This window comes from Aspergillus stella-maris (assembly GCF_047715825.1).
Source record: "Aspergillus stella-maris strain CBS 113639 unplaced genomic scaffold BDV14scaffold_37, whole genome shotgun sequence".
Classification (NCBI taxonomy): domain Eukaryota; kingdom Fungi; phylum Ascomycota; class Eurotiomycetes; order Eurotiales; family Aspergillaceae; genus Aspergillus; species Aspergillus stella-maris.
Genome location: NW_027396831.1, coordinates 113567 through 135100, shown reverse-complemented (window position 1 = coordinate 135100; position 21534 = coordinate 113567). Strand labels below are relative to the sequence as shown.

Here is a 21534-nt window from a genome sequence, read left to right as displayed (position 1 = left end):
CTTAGTGCCGTCTCCACTGGGGACACTGTCGAAGGATTTTCGGGTCAAGCATCAATCAAGGAGATTTCGATTTCGTCAAAGAATGCGAAATCTCGATCTGCGCCTAGCCATCACTAAGAATGCACCGGTGATTGTTTGATGGTTTCCGTTGTTTCACACCTTGGGCAACGAGCGGTCGGTTCTGGTTTCTTTTTCTTTGGGTCGGGCAAAAGATCGCAAACGAAGGGGAGGGGCTCAGCGACCTCTCAGCAGGCTTCGGCTATATTTATCCAGATACAAGGTTAGCAAAAGTCATAAAGAAGATAAGCAAAGAGGAAAAAGATGGATCAGGCAATCCCACCGATCTTCGTGTCCCGCAAGAGCAAAATCCTCGCAGATCTCGCGACGCCAGATGAAGAGTATACAGATGCCTCACCTAAAGGCTCTGTGGACGAGGGTATTCGTGATCTCATCGAAGACATTAACGCTCTTCCTGGCTTGGTGACGACAAGTAGCTGCGCCGGTCGGATCAGCGTGTTCCTAGAAGGAAGGCGAGAAAATGCAGCCGCAGATTCATCAGAAGCTAGCGAGCAAAGGAAGTTTGTACCTTCTGGTGGCAAAGGAGCTGGCAAATGGCTTTTTGTCTCGCATGATCCGTTGGACATTGGGAGAGAGGTAGGGGGCGAAGGGAAGAGACAGATGTCGTTGCACGAGGTGTTTGGAATGGTTCCTGGTGATGGGAAACCACCAAGCCTTCATACCACACAGGGTCATTCTCAGGCCCCGCGCCTTGTGCGCTTCCACTATGAACCTATGGTGAGTCTTACTGTCATGACCGGCTTTTCTAGCTTTTTTACATGATTCATGTACCCTGCAATAACTCGTCTTTTATACAATATCCTTCTGACAAGGCCGCAGATCCTACATATAATGACCGCTAACCTTCACCACGCCCAACCAGTCCTCTCTGCAGCATCAAGCTCTGGCTTTCGCGAAAGTGGTCTGCAAGGTCTCCGCTGTTTAGAAGGCGATAACGGCCCGAGTCCCATTGTCGCTGTTCGGTCTGCAGGCCTGGCATTGGAGTCCATCATTGGATATTGCGAGGACAACGATTCTGAGAGTGAAGAACCAATTATCCGAAGCTTGGTATCTGAAGAATATATCCAAATGCTGGTTAACATGTCAAATGAGCGGTTCACAGTCAACGCAGAACGCAAGGAACGTTTTCGAACGGCAGTTATGAGAAATTGTTCAGCAGAAAACTCCAGTGGCACAGCGAAGACGAAGGGAAAGACGAAAGCTGGCTGGGAAAATCCAGAGCAACGAAGAGAGAGGAAGAGAGCTGAGGGATTGGCAAGGAAGAAAATGCTTGAAAGCCAGGCTACGAGGACTGGCCACCAAGATACAGAAGGCGAAGACCAACGTGTGGGAGGAATATTGCATTCGCTAGATACATGACGTCATAAGTCATAGCAACAAAAAGTCATGTCAATCGTGCCTGACCTGAAACTAATCTTGAATTCAAGAAGAGCGCCTCCTCGTGATGAACAGCAAAGAACCATAACGCGTGACGAAAAGCAAGCAACAACAACGATATTCAAGTGCCTCTCCCATAAATCTTCCATCCAGACCATTAAAATGTTATCTTAGACTTGTTATTTGCCAAGTACCTCTGTAACAAACCTGAACACTCATATTGAAACGTCCTGGGTCTTCGCTTGAAGAAGAATGCAGAAGCGAGAAAAGAGGGAAGTGTTGGTTCAAGGTCCTCTTAGTTAAAGCCCTGCTGAGCCCAGGGGTTCCTGGTAGGTGAAGGCAGACACATAGGAGACGACTGGGTGTTTCGATGACCCCTGTAAGCGGGGCGTGCTCTAACAGGTGCATCCAGAAGTATATCCTGATTCCAGGGTCCTCCGGCATTGTGAAAGGAAGCAACACCGCCAATACCACTAGACTCGCTGGCTCGGCGGAAAGGGGTTGTGGGGGTCTCAGAGTCAACTTGGATCGTTTCACTTCCATGAGGGATAGAAATAGACAGATTGCGACGATCACCGGGTGCAAGAGAAAACGAGGACTCTACAGAGACTCTTCTGCTCTTCAAGGCGTTTTCGTCGTGATGAAACCAACCATTGAAGACGAGACTAGATAAGATAATCATCTCGCGGTTGACTGCAGTCTTCCAAATCATGTTCGACAATTCAGGCCACTCGAACCAGACGCATCCGTAAGGGGAACGAAGGTTGAGAAGATCCTTCCGGAACCTGTTAACTAGTCCCATGTTCTCAAGCATGTCCTCGAGCTCGGGAGTGCCATAAGAGATGAGGCCAGCAAAGTACTTCTGAGGTCAGCGAAAAACATTAAGGAGAAGCAGAGAATTGAATCTAACATCATGGATGTCCTCATGGTAGTTGGGCATTCTGGCAAGAGTGTCAAATGGGAACCATCTCCTCGATTCCGGCATCTTGTTAATCTCACTTGATATTTCTGAATGCATGCAGAGCGTGTACTTCTGGCGGTCGTTGAAGGCAGGACACTTAAGGCCTGCATGAATGAGATCGAGAAGTAGCTTCTGGTCAAGCCCAACAGTGTTGGTTTTCTGCATACGTTCCACGAGGCATTTGATATGACGATTGGTCAATTCGAAAAGTCGATTGCGATGATAAACGGTGTACATCTCGGTGGCATACCAGGGGAACTAGTTGGACAAATGAAAACAATCAGTCAACTGCTGTTTGATTAAGAGTGGACTTAAGCTGAATGTTACCTTGTGGAGAGTGCTAATGGTGGACTCGTAGGTACGCTGAGGGCACTTGTCGCAGAAGGGAGACTGGAAGGTTTTTCTTTAGCTTCCTTCATGCAAGAGGATGTATGTATCTGACTAGCACTTACACGTTGAGGGACCTCTGCGTGGCGGATGGCCAGTTCGATTTCCTCGCTCGTGAACAGCCCGGCAAAGCCCGAGCAGTAAGGGTCATTGTTCACCTGGAGAGAGGGCGCGCCGCCTTTCCAAATAACACATTTGACCCGCGGGAACAAGTCTCTCAGAAGAGCGTTCTGGTCGCTGAGTTCAACATCGACATGGCGATTTCCGAGGCGGGGAGAACGTCCATCCTCATGGACACGGTTGATATAGCTAAAGGTGTCGTGAGCATCCCTTAGAGACTGGAACTCAGCGTAGCAATCCATTTTCTTTGCAGTAGATCTCTCCATGATGATGTGGATTGGGCAGCCCTGGTCGGCAGTGATGAGGTTGGCCTTGCGTCCGAGAAACTGAAAGATCTCCTGCTTTGTGATAGAGTAGGGAATCTATAATTGTGTTACTCCACGGTCAGCTCAAAACATCTGGCAGGCTTCTTACGTTTGAGACCTTGACAACACCCCACTTTGGAGGCTCATTGTGGCTGACCAGGCTTCCGATTGGCATTTTACGCGGATTGGTGGCCGTGTCAACACTCTGTCTGTATGGAGCCAGAAGCTTCAAATTCTCCGAGTTCTCCTGAGGTTCCAGGTCCTCCAGCTTCTGCAACAGGGGAAGCGCCGCACGACGAGAGGTGGGAGAGACAAGATCAGGCTGACTGGGGCTTGGAACCTGAAGCGGTAGAAGTGTTACTGCCAAACAGGGCCACTCTACTCTGCAGATGGCTTTGGTGGCTTCCCTGGCGAGAGTGTCCAGACACGAAGGCAGGAGTATAGGGATTCATGGCAGATAGGAAGAGCCAGGTCCCAAGGTATAACCAGATCGCCCGAAGGGGAGGGGATGCGATGGTGGGAGGAAAGAGAAAAGAGGAGAAGGAGAAGAAGGAGAAGACTGAGTGCGGATAGTCATTGTGCCTGGGGAGCGAGAGGGAGATGTGCTTGGTGGCTGGTCTTCACTGAAAAGTGAATTGAGCTTATTTCATAGTATGCTGAAACACTTGTGCTGAGTGAATGGAAATGGGTTTCAGACTCAAAGTAAAGACAGGAATAATACCTAGTCCTAGGATACCTGATATTAAAGGTATCCCATACCCAGCTGAAGGATGTGAAAATGTGCCATCAAACCTTGAGAAGCGCAGCGTTCTATATGCATAGAGGATGCTTTCACTATGTACAGACATAGCCACAAGTTGGTCGTGAAATGGGAGAGCACATATTCAATTCGGCAGAACGTGATCGCATGCAAATCAAAAGCAACACGATCTGAGATAGTTCGCGCCCCGACAAATGAGGCTCCAAAGTGACTGTAATTTGAGGTACGAGGTTACGCAGGGCGAACATACAGATGACCCTCAAGTGAAAGGTGCGCTTTTCCGGAATCGGAATCGTACCGCGCTCATACGGAACTTAGATCGAGTTGCGAAAGGTTGGCTCGCGATAGTCAATGTAGAGAAATTGTATTTAAAGTAGTCTTAAGCTGAAGGATATACGCGTAAAACACAATGCTTCGGCAAGTGGGCTGAGCCAAAGCAATGCCAGGCAGATTATACAACTCTTCGTCTGAAGGACATTGGAGTGGGAGAATACTGGTCCTAGCATATCGTTCGTGAAAACCTAGTCGAACTACACCACAACATCAGTCTTAGTATTCAATAGAGACAAATTGTACTCACAGGTGTTAAGAAGGATTCAGCAACAAATCGAGCACGGGCATTGAGCTATGAGGTGTTAGCGTGGACGAGCCATGGATGGTGGGTATAATGTTGAAGCAACTTACGAAAAGCTTCATCTCAGAAATCTCCTTATCCACCTCCTCCATAAACTGAAGAATGAAGTCGACCAGCTTGTGCTTCAACATGGCTTCTGTGTGGAAGTTTGTAATGAGGAAAGAGATGTCGTAGCCCTGCCAGGTCGTTAGAAGATAGGACATCTCTGAAACATTATGGCACCCTTACCTTGACAGGCTTCCTTCGCAGAATGAAGAAGGATTCCGCGCGTTGAGTCAAGAAACGTCCAAACTTGTGTACAAGGACTGCAATCCTGTCAGCGTATTGTCCGCCTATCCACACCGCAATAGAGCTGGCTGAACTCACTATGTTCAATCTCATCCGCCTGCTTTATCCGAATACTGACACGGACACTGTTCACGCTGGGCTCGATCAAGACCTTCTCGTTCTCGTTTCGTGAGATCGTCAAGGGGTTGAGGAGAAGTTCGGGCGAGCTTGCGGCTTCGATCTCGGGCACATTGTGTCGCTCGGAGGTCTGGGAAGCGAAATTGGAAATGGCGAGCGCTGCGGTCAGCGAAGACCTAACACACTGGAGATACGGACGCAATGATTGAGACTATAATCATTAACCAAGCAGTTCAATGTTGTCGATTGGCATGCTCCGTACCATAATGAGGGGTGACGTATAACGCGGTTATCGGAGTTAAAGTAGGGTCGAGCGGCGAGCAAGCAAATACCGACTTCAGCACTCTTTGCTCAGACAATGTTGTATTCCCCCAAGTCCAGCTTCCAGGGCATTAATGCAGTCGTTCCGGGTGTCTGGGGGAGAGCGAGCGTCGGAGACTAGAGTGTTGAGTGGTCAGCTCCGGGGATGGGCACGAGTCCCGCAATGTAGCCTGGAGATGTTTGTTTTGTTTGCAGCCGAGCCCCACGCCGGCGGTACTCAGGAAGCTGACCAACACGCTGTGTTGACGCCACTGCACTCATCAACCGCAAGCTTTGAAAGTGCCTTCTTTTACGTTTTGATCATCTCCAAGCACTCAAGATGGCCTCTATACCAGGTATGTTACTCAATGATTACCATGCTCTCTCGCAAGTGGCAAGCAAGGGCAGTGCTCATCATACACCGCAGTTGTCGTGAAGCATCAAGGGAAACGCTACGATGTCGAGCTCGATCCTTCCTCCAACGGCGAAACGTTCAAGTTCCAACTATACTCCCTCACTGGAGTTGAGCCCGAGCGACAGAAGATCCTGGTGAAAGGTGGCCAGCTCAAGGATGATACCTTACTCTCCTCCCTCAACGCGAAGCCGAACCAGACGTTTATGATGATGGGTACGCCTTCTGGTGGACAGGGCGCCACAGAGCTGTCGCGCCCTAAGGAGGCCGTGAAGTTCCTTGAGGATATGACGGAAGCAGAGGCCGCAAGGGCTGTGGGAGCCAGTCCCGCTGGGCTGCAGAACTTGGGGAATACTTGCTACCTCAACTCAACTTTACAAACGTTGAGAAGTGTCCCCGAGCTTCACGAAGAGCTTCAGAGGTATCGCCCGGCTAGGAACACCGGTGGCGGCTCAAGTCTCTCCAATCTCAGTGATTTTGGGCTTGGCGGACTGGGCGCTTCTATGGACCTCACTTCGTCACTGAAGGACTTGTTCAAGCAGATGTCAGAGACTCAGGAAGGATTTCCCCCGCTCATGTTTCTGAACGCGTTACGGAACGTCTACCCTCAGTTCGCTCAGAAGAACCCGAATGGACACGGCTTTGCTCAACAGGATGCAGAGGAGGCCTGGTCACAGATCGTTGCGCAGCTGCGGCAAAAGTTGGTCATCAAGCAGGGCGAAGGAGACACGGCTGCTGAGGTTTCGTTTGTCGAAAAGTTCCTTGGCGGAAGATTCGAGTCGGTTACTGAGTGCGACGAGCCGGCAGCGAAGGAGGCCGGCGAAAAGCCTAGCGAGAGCTCCGATGTGTTCTATAAGCTTGACTGCCACATCGACAAAGACACGAATCACTTGAGCGATGGAATTTTCGCAGGATTGGAGGAGAAGATTGAGAAGAACTCCCCTACCTTGGGCCGCGATGCTGTCTATACGAAGCGCTCACGCATTGCGCGACTGCCTAAATACCTGACAGTCCACTTTGTTCGATTCTTCTGGAAACGCGATGCGCAAAAGAAAGCCAAGATCATGCGCAAAGTCACCTTCCCTGCTGAGCTCGACGTGGTCGATTTCTGCACCGACGACCTCAAGAAACTGTTGATTCCTGTCCGAGACAAAGTACGAGACATTCGCAAGGAGGAGCTTGATGTCGAGCGTGCTCGCAAGCGCCAGAAGATTTCACACCAGAGAGACGAGGAAGCAAAGACTGAGGAGGCTTCTGGTCTGGAACCAATGCAAAAGAAAAAGGCTGCTGAGGAGCGCAAAGAAGAGTCCAAGAATGAGAAGGAAGAAGACACCGCCATGACCGATGTGTACAAAACCGACGCTGAATACGAAGAGGAAAGGAAAGCCTCTATTGCTGCGGCTAAGAAAGAGCTGGCTGAGCTTCTGGACCCGAAGCTGGCCGGCGATGACGGTACCAACAAGTCTGGACTCTACGAGCTGCGCGGCGTGATCACGCACCAAGGTGCCAGTGCTGACAGCGGTCATTATACATCCTATGTCAAGAAGCAACCCAGCAACAGCAAGGAGGAGCGCGATGACAAGTGGTGGTGGTTCAACGACGACAAGGTAACCGAGGTTGAGGGATCGAAGATCGAGACCCTGTCTGGAGGTGGTAAGTCTTTGACCCCAGTGTCTCATTAGAGCTGAACAACCGCTAACATTCAATGAATAGGTGAATCTCACTCGGCTCTTATCCTTCTTTACCGCGCCATCGATCTGCCAACTTCAGAGTAGAGCGCTTCACCACCAAGTGCAGCCCTATTAGTAGAATGATCATGGCCATTGACTGTCACGAATGATTTAAGACTTGATGATAAGAAACGCCCATGACCACTTTCTCATTCCTAGTTCACAGCCTTATAATAGAACTGAAAGTTGGGCTTCACATCCGACAGGCCTACTATAGCTAGCATAGAGAAATGAAATCAATTGCCTACGCAAACCATGCTCATCGACAAAAGTAGAAAGTTAACTAGGTACTTAATTGGGATATCCATTATCACGTGATTTAAACCCCGGACGGTCTCCGACACTCCGCGCCTTGACCTCCGTAAGCTGCCCGTTCAACAAGTCGCGACTCTTTGCACAACATACCCACCGTCCACCCTCAGCCTGCAATGTGACAGCGATGATCGGGGCCCGCCAGCTTTTACACCCCCGGCTGCGGCACGCCGCAGCCCAACGTGCCGCGGCCCAATTCCGCCCGCTTTCGCACCGCCAATTCCTCCCCCGGGTTTCGCGAAACTTCCAGTCCACGGCCAGGCCGACCTCGACTATTTGGAGGTTCCTTGATAAGTGGTCCTCAGCTCCTAGGTTGGCGACGATTATGGCTCTTACATTTGGGGGGGGATATGTCGGCGGAAAAATGGTGGAGATTAACACCAGGGCACCATTGGGTCAGGGGACAGTGGAGGACGAACAGGAGAAACAAAGGCTTTATGACCGATTTGTGTCTATGGACGCTGTCAAATGGCTTCGGAGTCACCCCGATTATGTTGAGATGCCCGCTTACGGGAACTATGAACCTCAAGATAAAGCGAGGAGGTTGACGTCTGGTCCTCTGTCGGGCAGTAAGGGGCTGCCGGTACAGGTTCGTGGTCCCTAATTTCCGTGGCCTTGTCCTTTGAAATTTTTGGGTCAGGGCTTCCTATGAGGAATGCTCAGAGTCTCTGGAGTTGACCGCAGGCTGTGGCTGGAAGGCCTGATGAATGACCCTTGAGGCAACGAGCCCTAGCCCTAAATGTCGGAAAGTCTTGTCATTCCACATGCTAACCGTTTGGTTTCCGTAGAGAGTCTTTTGGAACGGCAAGGAGATGAAGGCCGTCAACATTGTATATTTCGGGGCCGGTATGGAGGGATTTCCTACAATGGTCCATGGCGGAGCCATGGCGACAATAGTCGATGAAACCCTTGCCCGAGTCGCCATTCATCATTTCCCCGAGCGCACTGGTGTCACTGCCAACTTGGACATTAATTACGTGGCACCGGCCTCTTCTGAAAATTTCTACTTGGTCTATGCATCTTTAGACTATGGACGGAGTACGGATCGCAAGGCTTACGTTAAGGGCGAAGTGCGCGACGCGGACGGGAAGGTGTGCGTTACGGCCTCTGGTCTCTTTTTGGTTCCGAAGGGATATCAACTCCAAAGGCTGGGAGACGATTATTGATCATATTGGCTTGCGTTATAGCGTTCTGCATGGGTAACATAGATTATAGATATTTCACCGCGCGCGTCCCATTATTCCAAACAGGAGGGCGGTCACGGGCCTTCCTTTGCAGTACCAGTTTGATGTTTCTGATCATAGCTATGCAGCTAGTCTGCACCTGGGTAGTCATAGTTAGCAGACCCTGTAACGACATGTAGCAAGATCCAGAACGGCGATTGCCTCGACTAAAACTTTCCCAGACGACACTCCTGGAACTATGAAGACAGTACCTAGAGGAGAACCGATCGACCCCTCCATTAGTCCATGACAGGTTTTTGGCTTCGACTAGCCCGCTCGCTCTAACGGTTCCCCAGCTGGCGTTTTGTCTTTATTGGCTGCACCCTACTTCTCCACGTTTCTGATATACCGTTCTCTGGGACCCCCGCATTCCCCGGCTTTGATAGTCCTTCTCCATCCAACCACCATCTTCCTTTCTCCTGTCGGCAATCATGCAGTCCCAGGTTCTTGACATTTGCCTCGGCCCACTGACAAGGGTGCTGCAGCCGACTGGACCTGAGAGGTCTTTACTGCGGGATGTCCGGGACGTCTCTGATATTGATCTTTGTTGTCGTCATGGAACATTGGATCGAGGGTACTACTCCGCAATACAAGCCTCAGACCCGCGGCCGATGAGGGGCTGGTGCGCCTTGTGTTGTGCTTAAGACTCTTGTGCGACCCGCAATTTCTGCTGTTTAAGCTTGTCTGGGCTTGGTCTTTTCTTCCTCTACTTTCACTTCTTCAGTGTTATACCTTTTGATCTACTACTTTGATATTGCCAAGATGGCTTCCAGTCCTACCGATTCGGCTCATTCCCAGGTCGAGGAAAAGACCTCACCTGGAAGTCACTCTGATACCAATCTGAAGCCTGGTGCTAGCCATCTGGAACATATGGGGAGTTATGCTGATGAGACTGGGCTTGCTCAACACCAGAAAGTGAGATGCACCGAATCAATCGAAGATGTCTTGCTGATACCTTCTAGATGACGCTGCGCCAATTCATGGGCTTTGTGGCCATGGCGTTTCTCTGGACTGGTAGCCAGATCCCAGTTTATCTCTTTGGTGGAATCCCGCCTATTATCTACGGTGATATTGGTGGTGTTGATAGATGGGTCTGGTTTGTATGTCTTTCCTCACCGGTGTTACTACCTCTAAGCACAATGGCTGAGACTGATATGCGTTTTTATAGGTCTTAGCAAATTTACTCGCCTTGGCTGGTGTTTGCCCCTTCGTCGGATCCCTCTCAGATCTCATCGGACGCCGTTATGTCGCTCTCATCGGTGCTACACTCGTCACTGTTGGAACAATCGTGTGCTCAACGGCGAACGATATGAATAGGTTCATTGGTACAGTGAACTGGCTTTTACCCGTGCTGTCCAGGCTAATGCTAATCCAATGCAGCTGGAATGGGTGTCGCAGGAGCAGGCGCAGGGGTAAACGAGCTTACAGCGCTGGCAGCCACAGCCGAAATGGCACCAGTCCGGCAAAGAGGCAAATACGTCGCTATATTGATCTTTACAATTGCTCCTTTTGCGCCGTCAGTACTTTGGGCCCAATTGATTGCCGATGCCGGCAGCTGGCGTCACGTCGGTGCTTTCTGCGCTGCATGGAGCGGACTTGGCCTGATCATCACGGCATTTTTCTACTTTCCTCCACCGAGAGTCAACTCGGAGGGTCTGACTCGCTCAGAGATTATCGGGCGAGTTGACTTCGTTGGTGGTCTTCTAAGTATTGTTGGTTTGATTCTCTTCATGGCTGGGATGCAGTGGGGTGGATATCAGGTATGCTTTCTCTCATCTACAAACATTTTTAGCTGCATCATGCTAACAGTGTCTAGTATGACTGGAGCTCTGCCCACGTCCTCGCCCCTCTCATCCTCGGTGTAGCCTTCCTCATTGCCTTTGGCTTCTGGGAGATCTACGGCGCAAAACACCCTATTTTCCCTACTCGTCTCAAACAGGAGCCTCGGACCCTCGGACTAACCCTCGTCATTACCTTTATCTCCGGTGCAAACTTCTTCTCCGTCCTCATGTTCTGGCCTACGCAGGCGTTCAATGTTTACGGCCATGATCCCCTTGGCGTCGGTCTCCGGAGTCTTCCTATCGGGTTTGGCATCATGGGTGGTGCTTGCATCGTTCTTTGGCTGCTTAGTGTGCTGAGAGGGCATAATAAGGAGTTGCTCATTGCTAGTAGTGTGCTCATGACAGCAGGTAAGTTCTTGACCTAAGAGCGATAGTGATCATTTGGTGATTGACTAACTTCTCATCTTAATAGGATGCGGCGCTCTGTCTGTCGCCGAGATCGACAACATGCACCAGCTCTGGGGTATCCTTGTCGTCGCGGGTCTAGGAATCGGCGGCATCGTCGTTCCGGCTTCTATTATCACCACCATCATCTGCCCAGATGTACGCTCCCTCCCTTTCGTTCCAACCAGACAAGCCAAGCTAATATGATACAGGACCTAATCGCCACAATATCAGCTCTAACGCTCTCCATCCGCGTCGTAGGCGGCAGCATCGGCTACACAATCTACTACAACATATTTGTAAACAAATTCGGCCCAAACGCAGAGCACTACATCGGCGGGGTAATGAGTACGCAGCTAAACATCACAGATGTATCTTTGATAAGCGAAGCAATTGAACTCACCGCCGCTTCACTACTCGATGGATTGCATGAAATTCCAGGAATTCAGGGCAACCAGGCGGCGTATGATGCGGTTGTTACGGCTGGACGGGTGGCATATGCGGCGAGCTACAAGTGGGTTTATTATGCGAGTGTTGGGTTTGGAGGGGTGAGTATTCTCGCGGCCTGCTTTCTGGGGAATATTAAGAAGTACATGGATGATCATGTTGCTGTTGTTATGCATTAATTTGGCTGGGTTGAATTGGGTTGGTTTAGGTTACAGGAAAAGGATGCTTTTTTGCTAAGGCTTTAGGTAGAGCATGTACCAATGTGAGGTGACAGAAAAATATATCTTAACGGTGCGCCAGAAGTCTTCAGGAATTGTATGAGAGCCGATCGCAATGTACCTGTCAAACGTGACTTGCGTCTACCTAGAACTGAAAATTATTTCTTCTGAGCCTCATTAGCCTCACACTCGGAACGATATCTAGAACGTTCTCCTGCAAAACCCCAATCTCGTAGGGTTCTCCAATCTCCGCAATACCCGCTTCACTACGTACTTACCCGGCGGAAGCGAACCGACAACCCCAGATACCTCTGCTTTTATCAAAGGACAGAACCTCATCCCAAAAGCCAATTCCTTTATCCTTTAGACATTTACAAAAAGCAAAAACAAAATGGTACGTCTTCCCTTTCCCCTTTCCATGTCTAAATCTAACACAGCCCAGCCCACCGAAGCGCTCTACCTAGACAACGCCTCCCTCCACAACACAGAGAGCCAAATCCTCTCTTACAGACCCGTCTCGTCACTAGATGACGCCAAAAAACTCCTAGCACGACATATCCCAAACGAGGATACATATGTCCTCGTTACTGAGAAGACAGTCTTCTACCCGCAGGGCGGCGGGCAGGCTAGTGATACTGGAGTCATAACTCCGGCCTCGACTTCAGCGTCGAACGGAGAAAACAAGAATGGCGAATTCGAAGTCCTCCTCGCCCGCAAAACCGCCGATGGCTCAATTCTGCACTTTGGACGCCTTCCTACTGCTACTTCGGCAACATGGCTTACACCGTCCACACCGGTGAAACTGAGCATAAATCCTCGAAAGAGGAATTATCATTCCCGTCTTCATACGGCGGGGCACATCCTCGGTCTCGCGATGCGCCTTCTCACGCCAGAGTTAGGTGACAGGAAAAAGGTCAAAGCGAACCACTTCCCCGGCGAAGCAAGTCTCGAATTCGAAGGGTTGCTTTATAACGAGTCGAAACCTTTGATCCAAGCCAAGGTCGATGAACTCGTTGCCATGAATCTACCGGTGAAAACATCCTGGTGGGATGAAGAGACTGTTGAGCGGCGCAAGGATGAACTGGATATGGTTGAGGGAAGGGAAGTTGGCGGGAGTGGGATGTTGAGGATTGCGGAGATTGGGGAGCTTGATGCGAATCCTTGTGGGGGGACGCATGTGGATTTTACGGGGAAGACGGGACGGATTACGATAAGGAAAATTGGGAGGAGTAAGGGAGTAAGTAGGGTTTCTTATGAGGTTCCTGTTGAGATCTAGAGAAAGGGGGAGAGGTGTTGAGGGAGTTGGGTATGTGGGATAGAACATTGATTGATTGAATATTCAATGTGCAAAAGGGTATATATCGACTAATATAACAGACCATCATCATCATCACTTCAAAGCTCAAATGTCATTCAGAACCTGATTCATGGAAGACCTCTTAGGGACAAAGCCGACGCTGGGCGTCTTGTTCTTGCGCTTCTCCTCCTTGCCCCGCAGTCCTCTACTAAGTCCACCTCCAAGTCCCCTAGCAAGAGAGGCAAAAGGCGATGCACCGAAATGCTCAAGATCATCCTCCGCCTGCCCGTGGTTTACCAGCCCATCGATAGATTTGGACTCTGAGCGTCTATTCTGCGGCCTGTGACCGTGAGCTGAACCCTCCCCATCAAGACCAAGAACCGGCGATGTCGGACGGCTCCATGGAGTCGCTGTTGCAGATACATTGGCAGTCGCCGAAAGATCAGAGAGTGTATGCTCCGCACACTTGCAGCCGCATCCAGCTGGGCAGTACTGCGAATCTAGCTCATGTGTATGTTCGCTTTTGTCAGTGGCTTGTGGGGTTTGGTCTGTGGAGTTGCACGAAATGGAAAGCCACTCGCGGTAGCAATCGAAGCAGCAGACGTGGCCGCAGCCAAGACAGGGCGTGAGCATGCCTTCTACCACTTCGTGGCATATAGAACAAGGGAGCTTGAGTGGCAAAGGCCGCTTTGGCTTACAGCTCGGGCAGAGAAGTGTGGTTGGTTTGGCCTTGGTTTGGCCTTTGGGCGGTGATACTGCGCTCTCGACGGCATTTTGGACCGAGAAGATGGAAAGCTGGGGAGCACCGCAGTCGATGCAGTGTCGTTGAATTGACAGACCCTTGCTATCTTCGTCTGCTGGGCCTCCGGCCGAGTTCTTGCGCGAACCTGAGAGGGTGACCGAGTCTTCGGGACTGCTGAAGCTTCCGTGTTTGGGGACAGAGTGGCTCTGTTGAGCTGTGGTATCGCCGATCTTCAGCAGTTCACTCCGTTGAATCGGCAAACCCCATAAGGAGAGTAGATTGGCATAGGCCATGCGATATGATCGGTAAACCTGAGCTTTCTTTGGATCAAGTAGTAAATCCTGAGCAGTGCCTCCACTTTCAAAGGCACCTCTGTTCTTCATGGCAACCCGAACTTTTCTCCGCACTTTCGATTCTGGTTTCTCGGACTCTGCATCTGAGTGTGTTTGTGAGGCGGGCGCGGGGGATACCAAAGAGTGATCGGGTTTAGCAGGCGCGGGTCTAAGAGTAGAACCACTATAGAGAGTCAATGTGCCAGATGCAGGGGCCCCTTGAGGGCTCTCAACCTGGTTCTGCTTCCTCCGCAGATCGCTAGCAGGAGGTGATGCAGAGGATGGCACGAATGTAAATGATCGCGAGAGGGAAGATGCAAGAGCCGAGCCAAAACCGGCGCCACCTCTTGGTTGCAATTGTTGATCTGGAGAAGCAGCTAAAGAATGGTTCTGAGGAGTTGGCCTGCGTTTGACATCCAATCCAATTGTTCGAGAGAAAAATGGAGGTGTCGTACTTGTGAAATGAGGCGGAGTAGAGCCAGTACGCCACATCTCTGAGGACCGTCCAGAGCTCTGAGTATTAGGGGTAGTATGGGTATCTTTCGGCGTAGAGTTCTGGGGCGTTCCTGCGGCAGCAGGTTTCTGGAAATCTAAGGAGAATGATTCATGGTCTTTTCGTGCTAAAGACGGTTCCTCCTCTGGCATTATTCGATCAAGATTCGGCTCGTACAGAACGCAGGAAAGCATTGCGACCATCTGTATATCTCCAATCTGCTCGAAATGATTGAACAGAGCTGGAATGAACCAATGACCACCAAAAGGGTGATTTCCCCACAGAGCGACGCCGGCCAATTTCCGAGAGAATTGATCCGGATGGAGCGCATCAGAGCTCAAGTCCACAGCGCTGTCCTTTCGTCGGATAGGCGTCGGCGGTTTAGTACTCTTTTCAAAGGGATAGGGCCGCGATGAATTGCTTTGATGCAGTATGAGTTTTACCAGACCCCAGATACGAGCCAGCTCCTGATATCCGTGCTCAAGGGCAACCGTTGCGTTATGAGCACACACATCGACAACGTTACCACATATCTGGTACTTGGTTGCCAGTTCTCGCTTCGCGGGTAACAGACCGTTCAAGTCATGTATATGAATCACATTCTGTGGGAGGTCTGATGTTTTCGAAGTCATTCCACCAGTGGTTGACCTCTGAGAATTGTCGGTCGAGCGCGGCCGATATAGTCCAAGGCTACCAGCGCTACGCCACGTCTGCGGTGTCGGAAATCGGGCTTGGAATCCGGATAGAATTCCTGATGATCCAGATGAGCTCGACGTTTCGGCTTCAGAATCATCGGAATATTCAGACGCGCCGTCGTCGGTACTTGCCACGGTGCTTGATTTCCGTGGCTTAGGCGAGCTCGTGTCGAAACGTCCAAATCTCTCGAAAAGGTTGTCGTTCCTCGATAGTCTTGTCATCTCCTTGAAGCCTAGGTTCTCAAGAGAGTATGCTGACTTTTCCTTCTTTGTTGGGAAGAAGCATACAAGACGGCCATCTCTAGACCAGACCGCACCACACTCCCTGGCTCTCGGAACCATCACGTTCGCATTGACTGGTCGGATCAACTCTGAACTCATTGCCAAGTCCTGGCTTTGTGATAAACCAACTTCGTCTTCATCGCTCGATTCATCGCCGCCTATGTGATCGTTGGTGGGTGACTTTATTGTCTCCGCAGTTTCACCAAGAATCCATGCGATGCTCTCTTCGAGGCTGCTTTCGCCCAGAAGATACCGGACGACGCCTTCAAGACAGCCTCTTTTGTGTGACAGATAAGTTTCGGAAATAGTCTGGAGCTCCCCAACAATCTTGCCAGCAAGTTGGTCGCTAACAGCAGAAGTCTTCTGTACGCTGAATGTCGGCACTGAATCCCTGGGGTAGTCTGGCGGAAATTTGATGTCGACGCGAATGAACAGCGAGCCACCTTCAGTATCCCATGGACCATGTAATGAGATGGTAACTTTTCGTCGCCTGATATCGACCGACTCAAATGCGACCTTGGTGAACTTTTCACCAACATGAGTAATTTCGTCTCCGAGCGTTTCGATATCCCATCCGGAGATCTTCACACCTCTCATCCAGGCAATAGGATTGGCGTCAGCCCGCAAGCCAGCCTTACTTTTCATTCCAATTCGTGACTCTGTATTGCCTCCTTGTATCCAGGCAGGCGCGTAGGGAACAGATATGGTGTTCATACCTGCGCCTCGAGATGCTGGAGGTACAGGAGTTTCGAAAGCCGGTGACGACAGGCCATCCTCCTCAACATCCATGGCAACATTTTCATCTCGAAAACTCCTGTAAGCCGCACCCTTTCGCGTGATATTCAGGTTGGATATGAACGATTTTCCTTTCTCGTATCCGACTCTCTCAAGGACTTCTGGATCGACCCGATGCAAACGGAGTTCCTTATCAGTGCCCCACGACACCAATTGAAATTCCCTGTGGTCGATGCCGTCGACAACGTCACCACGTGCTCTCCACAAAAACTCTTTAACTTGACCTTTATGACCGGGGAAGCTGTGGACTGGAGGCAGATGGCCTTCAGGATCCGTGCCGTCCATGGCCCTGCGACTGTAAAGGTGAAGATCACTATTGCCCCTCTGAGGCATAGCTAAAACACCATATCCAAATGGCGTATTTCGAGCTCGCCAAACAGGAAAGGGCGTTTTGATGACTTTTTCCGGCACATCATCCTCAACGGTATAGTCCCAGAACTTGATGGTCTTGTCCAAAGAGCATGTTGCCAAGGCTCCAGGTCTGACTCTATTCCAATCGACGCCATAGATCTTCGTATCGTGAGCCTTGATAGACCGAATCGGATAAGCCCCCATACGTTTATCCCAGAATCGCAGAAATTTGTCGTGAGAGCTCGCAATAATGTTAGGATCTTGGCGATTCCACTTCACTTGGGTAGCACCCGCAAACCAATCCGAGAACGAGATGGCCGGTCGAGATGTAGCCCGGAGGTCCCAACAGTGGACAAAACTGTCAACCGCACATGTCGCTAAGATGTCAGGATGATGCGCGGAAAAGTTTATATCTGTAATAGCTCTGGTGTGGGCATGCAAGACATGTTCAATGGAGTTCTGATAGCTCTTCATCGCAAGGTTCCATACCAGCGCCTTCTGGTTCGATGTACTCACAACCCAGTAGTCGCGGGCAGCGAAAGGGGACCATTGAACGTCTGCAACTTCCCAAGGCGTATGATGAGGGAGATACCGAGGTGGGGAATATGGCGAATCCAAGTCAATAACGTGAAGTCCTTCCTTGGATGCTAGCACTACATCTCGACCGCATGGCGATATAGACATAGAACCGACCGGCTGGTCCACATGGAACGAACTATCTTCCCCATACGTCGGACTCTCGAATGCCGAAGTCAACGGCCTCGGCTCGTTGGAATCGGACATTTTGGGGTATAGGTTGCTAGTCGTCAAACAGCATAGACTGTGCTATCGCCGACAGAATTTAGATGACCAGAAGACACATTGACCGCGCGAGCTGCTTATGACTGTGGCTAATTTCATCTCGACTCAGCACGAGAGCAGTTGCATCTGGTTGTATGGTTTAGGCCGGCGCAACAGCGACTCGCATGCAACGGCGCATTGTGGGGAAACGGCTCTCGCTGAATGAGAGGTATCTAGGACAACAGCTCGTAAGTACGCGACAATCAAGCGAGTTGAATTTGATGACTTACATGCCAACCGAGTGATCGCGACTCTTGCCCAAGAATTGAATGCCTTGAGCAGGGTACGCAAGAGCAGGGCATCGCCTGGACGTGACGAGTGACCTCCAGATTGCGGACCCTAGACTAGATCGGGCCGGAGATAGGAACACCGCCGAGGCATCACTCCTGGTCTGCATAGCCCGCCGTACCGTATCGCTCACTACGGGCGGTGAAGTGAGCCACAAGTGAAGCGCCCCTCCATCGGTTACCTCGGTCTTCAAGCCTTTGCGATAAGTTCTGCTCTAGAAACAAACATCCTTCTCACTTTTTATCTCTGTGATCTATTGCATCCAGAGCTTTGCTGTGGCCAGATACTCACATCCACGATAAAGCCCCAAACTGTTGAGCTTTGATTTGCACGAGAAAAGAATCTCGAGTACAATCACCCCGCGCTGATACCCTTCGGAGCGCAAGCCCGCAACAACACGATGGCCTTGTCAAAGAGAATTACGAAGGAGACGGAGCGTCTGCTTGCTGAGCCGTATGTTTTCGACGATCCAAGCAAATATTGATTCAAAGCGTTAATAATTCCTACCTTCAGTGTCTCCGGTATCACCGCCGTGCCCCACGAGGACAACTTGCGATACTTCGATGTCACCATCCACGGCCCTGCACAGTCTCCATATGAAGGTGGAATTTTCCGTCTCGAGCTCTTTTTGCCAGAAGACTACCCCATGACCCCTCCCAAGGTCCGATTCTTGACCAAGATCTATCACCCCAACATTGATCGTCTTGGGCGGATCTGTCTGGATGTGCTGAAGAGTATGCTTTTGAATCATTGCCATATAAATAACCGCGTACAAAGATTAACCACTTCTAGGCAACTGGTCCCCGGCCCTTCAGATTCGTACCGTCCTACTCTCGATTCAGTTGTTGCTCGGAGCCCCGAACCCTGATGACCCGCTTGCCAACGACGTTGCCCAGCGCTGGAAGGAGGACGAAGCGGCGGCTATTCAGACTGCAAGAGAATGGACCAGAACCCACGCGATGACTTAGGAACTAGGAGTTGCAATTCCGTTGCTGGGCGAATGACCATCGACGACACCGTGATGAGACCATGAGGAAAATTATGCGACCTTGGCCTCCCTGCATTGTTCTGTTGGATCCAGATTTATTCTCAAAATTTAGCCTTGTTTTATTCTATGAAGAGAGGAAGCCACATCTCACTGACTTCATTTGCATTAAATTCCAATTCTGGTTCGTTCTACCCTCATGTTGATGCACGGCGAAAGGGCGACTACTCATTCTGGATCCAGGCACTCCATTTCTTCGGCTTCCAAAGTCCGGAACCATGAATTATTACCCCCGGATTTATACTAGAGTTCGCTTCAATAGAACTACCTACTTTTTGAACCCGTTCGTCAGGATATAAATAAGTTGCCCTTCATAAGACGGTGTCGGTAGACCATAAAATCCATCTCTCGTTCTAGATCGCTCTAGATCGAGATGTCCCTGGACTTAACTTTGTGAAGGTTGCCCCAATAGCCCTCGATTGTGAATGGCCTCTGGTGGGAAGACCAATGACCGGGCCACTGATTCACTGGGATGATTTTGCTCATGAAGAGCACTTATCACAGTCTCTGTGCCCAGAATTATGAAATCGGCTCACAGCCATATATCTAGCTCAGCATGCAGCTTACTCGAACTCAGATTAATCCCCTCAATCTTTTTGCCCACTCGTATCGACACTTCTTAGCCCTTCCAATCCCAATGTGAAACTTCCTTGCAACGAAGAAACCAACAATTCCCTACCTCTTTACAAAACAACACCATGCCCTCCAAGTCCAAGAAAAAGCCTCGCAACCTGAAGGGTCTCAGCAGGTGGGTGGGCAAGACCTTTCATCTAGGCTCCTCGAAAACCTCGAAGACCGACCTTACATCGTTCTCGCAACCTGCTAACACAGGCATGGAGAACAGTAACAACGTCGAGCCGCAGGCAACCAGAAGCTCTAACGTAGGTAACTTGCCCAACATCAACACCACTCCGCTGGACGTCTCGTTTCAGGTCAGAAACAGCAAGGTCAAAAACAGCAATTGCGCGGATTTGCCCTCGCCCCGTCTTCGAGTCCCCGTGACTGGGGGTGCAAAGCAAGGTTCTGAGCAACACACTTCACAGCCCATTGAATCAGATCTGCCCCCCAGGAACAAGGAAAACCTCTTCCGCAGACGCATCAGAACACTTACCACCTCCAGTTCCACAAAACCAGCTGTAGCGAAAGAGTCGCCCAAGCTCAAGAGGCACAGCTTGGACTCAAAGTCCTCGTCGGTTGAGAGCTCTCGCGTCTGGTCTGCCTCTCATCGTGATTCTAACTCCACCACAACACAAGACACAGAGTCAGCGACGCCCAGTCCCTCGATATCAACCGTTACACCAGACATCAAAGACACGGGGAAGACGAGTGATGGAGAAGGAGTAGAGTCGCTGAAGAAGTTATCTGCCACCAGTGCTCTGAGATACATCAGATCGCCGAATGGTAGAGTTTCACGGCTCGTCACTTCTGGTACTTTCTTCATTGCTGATGTTGCAGACTATATGTTCGTTGATTTCAACTACAACGAGGTACAGGCGCGTGCAGCCATGAACAACCGCCCGAGTAATGAGCAGATGGTGAAGGAACCGGAGATTGGAAAGAGCTCTTTTGAGGAATTGGTAAGCTTCCATCACCCATCACCAAGCAAGCGCTTCGTACTGACGAGAGTAAAGCTCGCCTATGTTCGTTGTATGACCGGCACAGAAGTGGACTCGACTTCCAAAAACAATCCGAAAGCCGCACGCAGGCCCGAAGATGCCAGGCCCTGGAAGCACCGCAACCTCGCATGCATCGGCTGTCGCAAGACTTGCCCTACCTGCAACAAAACCTGCTGCGTCAAGCAAGAACTCGAGCAGAAGGCGGCCGACGAGAACCTTAGTCCCGAAGAAGCGCAGAAAGCGAAACACCTGGGTAAAATCATTGAGCATCTCGGTTTCTACGCCCAGGAGGTCAGTACGTTCACGCAGTGTACGCCTTTCGATGGATGCGGCCGCTATGTATGCCCGGATTGCAGCGGTGTTTGTCCAAACGAGATTTGCCGTGACATCCAATGCAAGGTAAGCGCTCAACTATGGGCCCTATAAATACATGATAGCTGACAGATCTCTACGAATACAGGATTGCAAACTGAACCCCTGGGACGCCTGCGACTGGCACGGCTGAGCCCTAACAACGACGATTGTGCATAACTGTGGCGGATCTAAAGGAGCTGGTCATGGAGATGGGAGGACTTAAGAATCAAGTTACCGCCGCATGTGCATGAGCTGCGCAGTGGGATTTTTGTAAAGGATAATTGTTCAGAACAAAGGGAAAGCTTGCTGTCGACGGGCTGGATTGCGTTTCTGAGGGTCATGACTGTAAAATGTCACGTAGTCGTGGGGAAATCACCAAGATATTCATCTCACAAATAAGTGCTCCTTTATCTATCAACCTTACTTCCAAAATAAATCGATTAAGTGTTGTAACAAAGGTAATGCCTCTTGCTGTCCTTCATAGTCTTGATGTTGTAGTAGACCGGGTCG

General features: G+C 50.5%; 8 protein-coding genes across 8 annotated transcripts; 6 read left to right on the top strand and 2 right to left on the bottom strand.

Annotated features, from left to right (window-relative positions):
* The first annotated feature begins 18 nt into the window (after positions 1 to 18).
* On the top strand, positions 19 to 1943 carry BDV14DRAFT_175760 (tRNA wybutosine-synthesizing 3 family protein). Its single transcript, XM_073769133.1, has 2 exons — positions 19 to 795; positions 898 to 1943. Exons 1-2 carry the CDS (start codon positions 322 to 324, stop codon positions 1435 to 1437), a joined length of 1014 nt encoding a protein of 337 aa, XP_073626870.1. The 5' UTR covers positions 19 to 321; the 3' UTR covers positions 1438 to 1943.
* A 2382-nt stretch (positions 1944 to 4325) lies between these two features.
* Positions 4326 to 5466, bottom strand: BDV14DRAFT_175759 (actin-related protein 2/3 complex subunit 4 family protein). The gene is made up of 6 exons (XM_073769132.1): positions 5290 to 5466; positions 4989 to 5238; positions 4851 to 4927; positions 4673 to 4798; positions 4569 to 4613; positions 4326 to 4518 (listed from the first exon to the last, which is right to left on the bottom strand). The coding sequence occupies exons 1-6, from the start codon at positions 5290 to 5292 to the stop codon at positions 4510 to 4512; spliced, it is 510 nt and encodes a 169-aa protein (XP_073626869.1). The 5' UTR covers positions 5293 to 5466; the 3' UTR covers positions 4326 to 4509.
* A 140-nt stretch (positions 5467 to 5606) lies between these two features.
* BDV14DRAFT_175757 (ubiquitin-specific protease UBP6) lies at positions 5607 to 7717 on the top strand. The gene is made up of 3 exons (XM_073769131.1): positions 5607 to 5683; positions 5755 to 7392; positions 7453 to 7717. The coding sequence occupies exons 1-3, from the start codon at positions 5668 to 5670 to the stop codon at positions 7512 to 7514; spliced, it is 1716 nt and encodes a 571-aa protein (XP_073626868.1). The 5' UTR covers positions 5607 to 5667; the 3' UTR covers positions 7515 to 7717.
* Positions 7718 to 7853: 136 nt separating this feature from the next.
* BDV14DRAFT_175755 (PaaI family thioesterase) lies at positions 7854 to 9059 on the top strand. The gene is made up of 2 exons (XM_073769130.1): positions 7854 to 8370; positions 8570 to 9059. The coding sequence occupies exons 1-2, from the start codon at positions 7909 to 7911 to the stop codon at positions 8945 to 8947; spliced, it is 840 nt and encodes a 279-aa protein (XP_073626867.1). The 5' UTR covers positions 7854 to 7908; the 3' UTR covers positions 8948 to 9059.
* Positions 9060 to 9664: 605 nt separating this feature from the next.
* Positions 9665 to 13170, top strand: BDV14DRAFT_209626 (putative MFS drug efflux pump; the record flags this gene model as incomplete). Its single annotated transcript, XM_073775693.1, has 8 exons — positions 9665 to 9919; positions 9967 to 10104; positions 10173 to 10329; positions 10385 to 10764; positions 10821 to 11193; positions 11258 to 11388; positions 11442 to 11777; positions 12337 to 13170. Exons 1-8 carry the CDS (start codon positions 9767 to 9769, stop codon positions 13168 to 13170), a joined length of 2502 nt encoding a protein of 833 aa, XP_073626866.1. The 5' UTR covers positions 9665 to 9766.
* Positions 13171 to 13233: 63 nt separating this feature from the next.
* On the bottom strand, positions 13234 to 17963 carry BDV14DRAFT_209623 (Mtc5p). The gene has a single exon (XM_073775692.1). The coding sequence runs from the start codon at positions 17662 to 17664 to the stop codon at positions 13297 to 13299; it is 4368 nt and encodes a 1455-aa protein (XP_073626865.1). The 5' UTR covers positions 17665 to 17963; the 3' UTR covers positions 13234 to 13296.
* Positions 17964 to 18190: 227 nt separating this feature from the next.
* BDV14DRAFT_81353 (E2 ubiquitin-conjugating protein UBC13) lies at positions 18191 to 19635 on the top strand. The gene is made up of 3 exons (XM_073777587.1): positions 18191 to 18462; positions 18523 to 18743; positions 18802 to 19635. The coding sequence occupies exons 1-3, from the start codon at positions 18410 to 18412 to the stop codon at positions 18975 to 18977; spliced, it is 450 nt and encodes a 149-aa protein (XP_073626864.1). The 5' UTR covers positions 18191 to 18409; the 3' UTR covers positions 18978 to 19635.
* A 117-nt stretch (positions 19636 to 19752) lies between these two features.
* Positions 19753 to 21175, top strand: BDV14DRAFT_201386 (uncharacterized protein; the record flags this gene model as incomplete). The annotated part of the gene is made up of 3 exons (XM_073773747.1): positions 19753 to 20631; positions 20686 to 21069; positions 21131 to 21175. 3 exons carry the CDS (start codon positions 19753 to 19755, stop codon positions 21173 to 21175), a joined length of 1308 nt encoding a protein of 435 aa, XP_073626863.1.
* Positions 21176 to 21534: the final 359 nt, after the last annotated feature.

Bases quoted from the DNA above. Each gene is read 5' to 3' on its own strand.
- BDV14DRAFT_209623 (XM_073775692.1), bottom strand. From the start codon at position 17,664: ATGTCCGATTCCAACGAGCCGAGGCCGTTGACTTCGGCATTCGAGAGT.
- BDV14DRAFT_175755 (XM_073769130.1), top strand. From the start codon at position 7,909: ATGATCGGGGCCCGCCAGCTTTTACACCCCCGGCTGCGGCACGCCGCA. The intron at 8,371-8,569 runs GTTCGTGGTCCC...TGGTTTCCGTAG, and splicing joins GTAAGGGGCTGCCGGTACAG to AGAGTCTTTTGGAACGGCAA.
- BDV14DRAFT_81353 (XM_073777587.1), top strand. From the start codon at position 18,410: ATGGCCTTGTCAAAGAGAATTACGAAGGAGACGGAGCGTCTGCTTGCT. The intron at 18,463-18,522 runs GTATGTTTTCGA...TCCTACCTTCAG, and splicing joins GAGCGTCTGCTTGCTGAGCC to TGTCTCCGGTATCACCGCCG. The intron at 18,744-18,801 runs GTATGCTTTTGA...AACCACTTCTAG, and splicing joins CTGTCTGGATGTGCTGAAGA to GCAACTGGTCCCCGGCCCTT.
- BDV14DRAFT_175760 (XM_073769133.1), top strand. From the start codon at position 322: ATGGATCAGGCAATCCCACCGATCTTCGTGTCCCGCAAGAGCAAAATC. The intron at 796-897 runs GTGAGTCTTACT...ACAAGGCCGCAG, and splicing joins GCTTCCACTATGAACCTATG to ATCCTACATATAATGACCGC.
- BDV14DRAFT_175757 (XM_073769131.1), top strand. The intron at 7,393-7,452 runs GTAAGTCTTTGA...TTCAATGAATAG, and splicing joins CGAGACCCTGTCTGGAGGTG to GTGAATCTCACTCGGCTCTT.
- BDV14DRAFT_175759 (XM_073769132.1), bottom strand. The intron at 4,799-4,850 runs GTAAGGGTGCCA...ACGACCTGGCAG, and splicing joins TGCGAAGGAAGCCTGTCAAG to GGCTACGACATCTCTTTCCT. The intron at 4,614-4,672 runs GTAAGTTGCTTC...AACACCTCATAG, and splicing joins TTTCTGAGATGAAGCTTTTC to CTCAATGCCCGTGCTCGATT.